Raw genomic sequence first — 1,023 nt, forward strand, 5'->3', positions numbered from 1 at the left:
CAGACCCCCCATATGCAGCAGAGTGGGCGGCCGAGGGGAGCGATGCCAACTCCCCGGGTGATGCCGGGAGCTGCCGAGCCCCCCCCGCGGCACCCGGCGCTGACTCATGGACCCACTCCCAGCCCCACGGCGCAGGGGCAGAGGTGCCAGTGGGGCAGGACCTGAGCCATGACACCCCCTGAACCCCCCAGGTGAGAGCCCAGCCACGGCAAACCGGGATATGGCACAGGGCGCCAGGGAAACTGAGGCAGGCACCGAGGGCAGGTGGCAGCAACCACCATTCCGGTAGCCACGCTCTGGGCACGCGGTGCCACCGGTGCCTGCAGTGGGGCTCTCTGGGGTGGCACAGGCGGCACCGGCCCCGGGAAGGGTGTTTTGGGCAGGCTGGGTGAGCCGAGGGGCCGGTACCGGTGCCCGGTTGGCAGTGCCAGCACCCAGCCACCACCGAGACCTTTGGACAAGGCACCGCTCCCTGGCCCAGCCCCGGAGCAGCCCTCGACCCTGGGACCCGAGTGGGTGCCCCACGGGGGGGGCTGTGCCCCAGGGATGCCGTGGTGGGATCCCAATGCCCCCTCAGGTGCCAAGCAAGCCCCCGGCCGTCCCCCACCCCCCATCCCCAGCCCATTAACCCGGCCACCGATCTGTGCCAAAGCTGGGGCTGAGGCTCCCCTGGCACCACCGCGCCGGGGCACAGTGCCCACGGGGAATGAGCTGCTGCCAAAAGCAGGACACAACAGTCAGGGGCACAGGCAGGACTCATGGTTCCCCCCCCCAGCCCAGCCCCTCCTCAGTGCTGTGGGGCCAGTGCCCCACATTCAGCACCCTGCCACCCACACCAGGGTTGGGACACCAGCAGTTTGGGGGCACCCCCAGGACAGGTACACGGCCCCCAGCTCCACCACCCCACCTGCCCTGCCTGCAGCCCCCTCTTGCGGGGGGGGAAAGGGGCCAAACACCCCCCCGTCCCCATCCCTGCAGTCTCCTCCAGCCCTGCCTCAGTTTCCCCATCTCTCTGCAGCGCCC

The 1,023-nt window shown here is 70.6% G+C and overlaps 1 protein-coding gene across 1 annotated transcript in view; it reads right to left on the minus strand.

Annotated features, from left to right (window-relative positions):
* RAPGEFL1 (Rap guanine nucleotide exchange factor like 1) overlaps positions 1–281 on the minus strand; it is a 3,535-nt gene extending 3,254 nt beyond the window's left edge. Inside the window, exon 1 of the mRNA XM_014959086.1 lies at positions 215–281. Within this exon, the coding sequence (XP_014814572.1) occupies positions 215–281 (67 nt within the window). The remainder of the gene's footprint in view (positions 1–214) is intronic.
* Positions 282–1,023: the final 742 nt, after the last annotated feature.

Source organism: Calidris pugnax, unplaced genomic scaffold (assembly GCF_001431845.1).
Source record: "Calidris pugnax isolate Ruff unplaced genomic scaffold, ASM143184v1 scaffold341, whole genome shotgun sequence".
In the NCBI taxonomy this organism is placed as follows: Eukaryota; Metazoa; Chordata; class Aves; order Charadriiformes; family Scolopacidae; genus Calidris; species Calidris pugnax.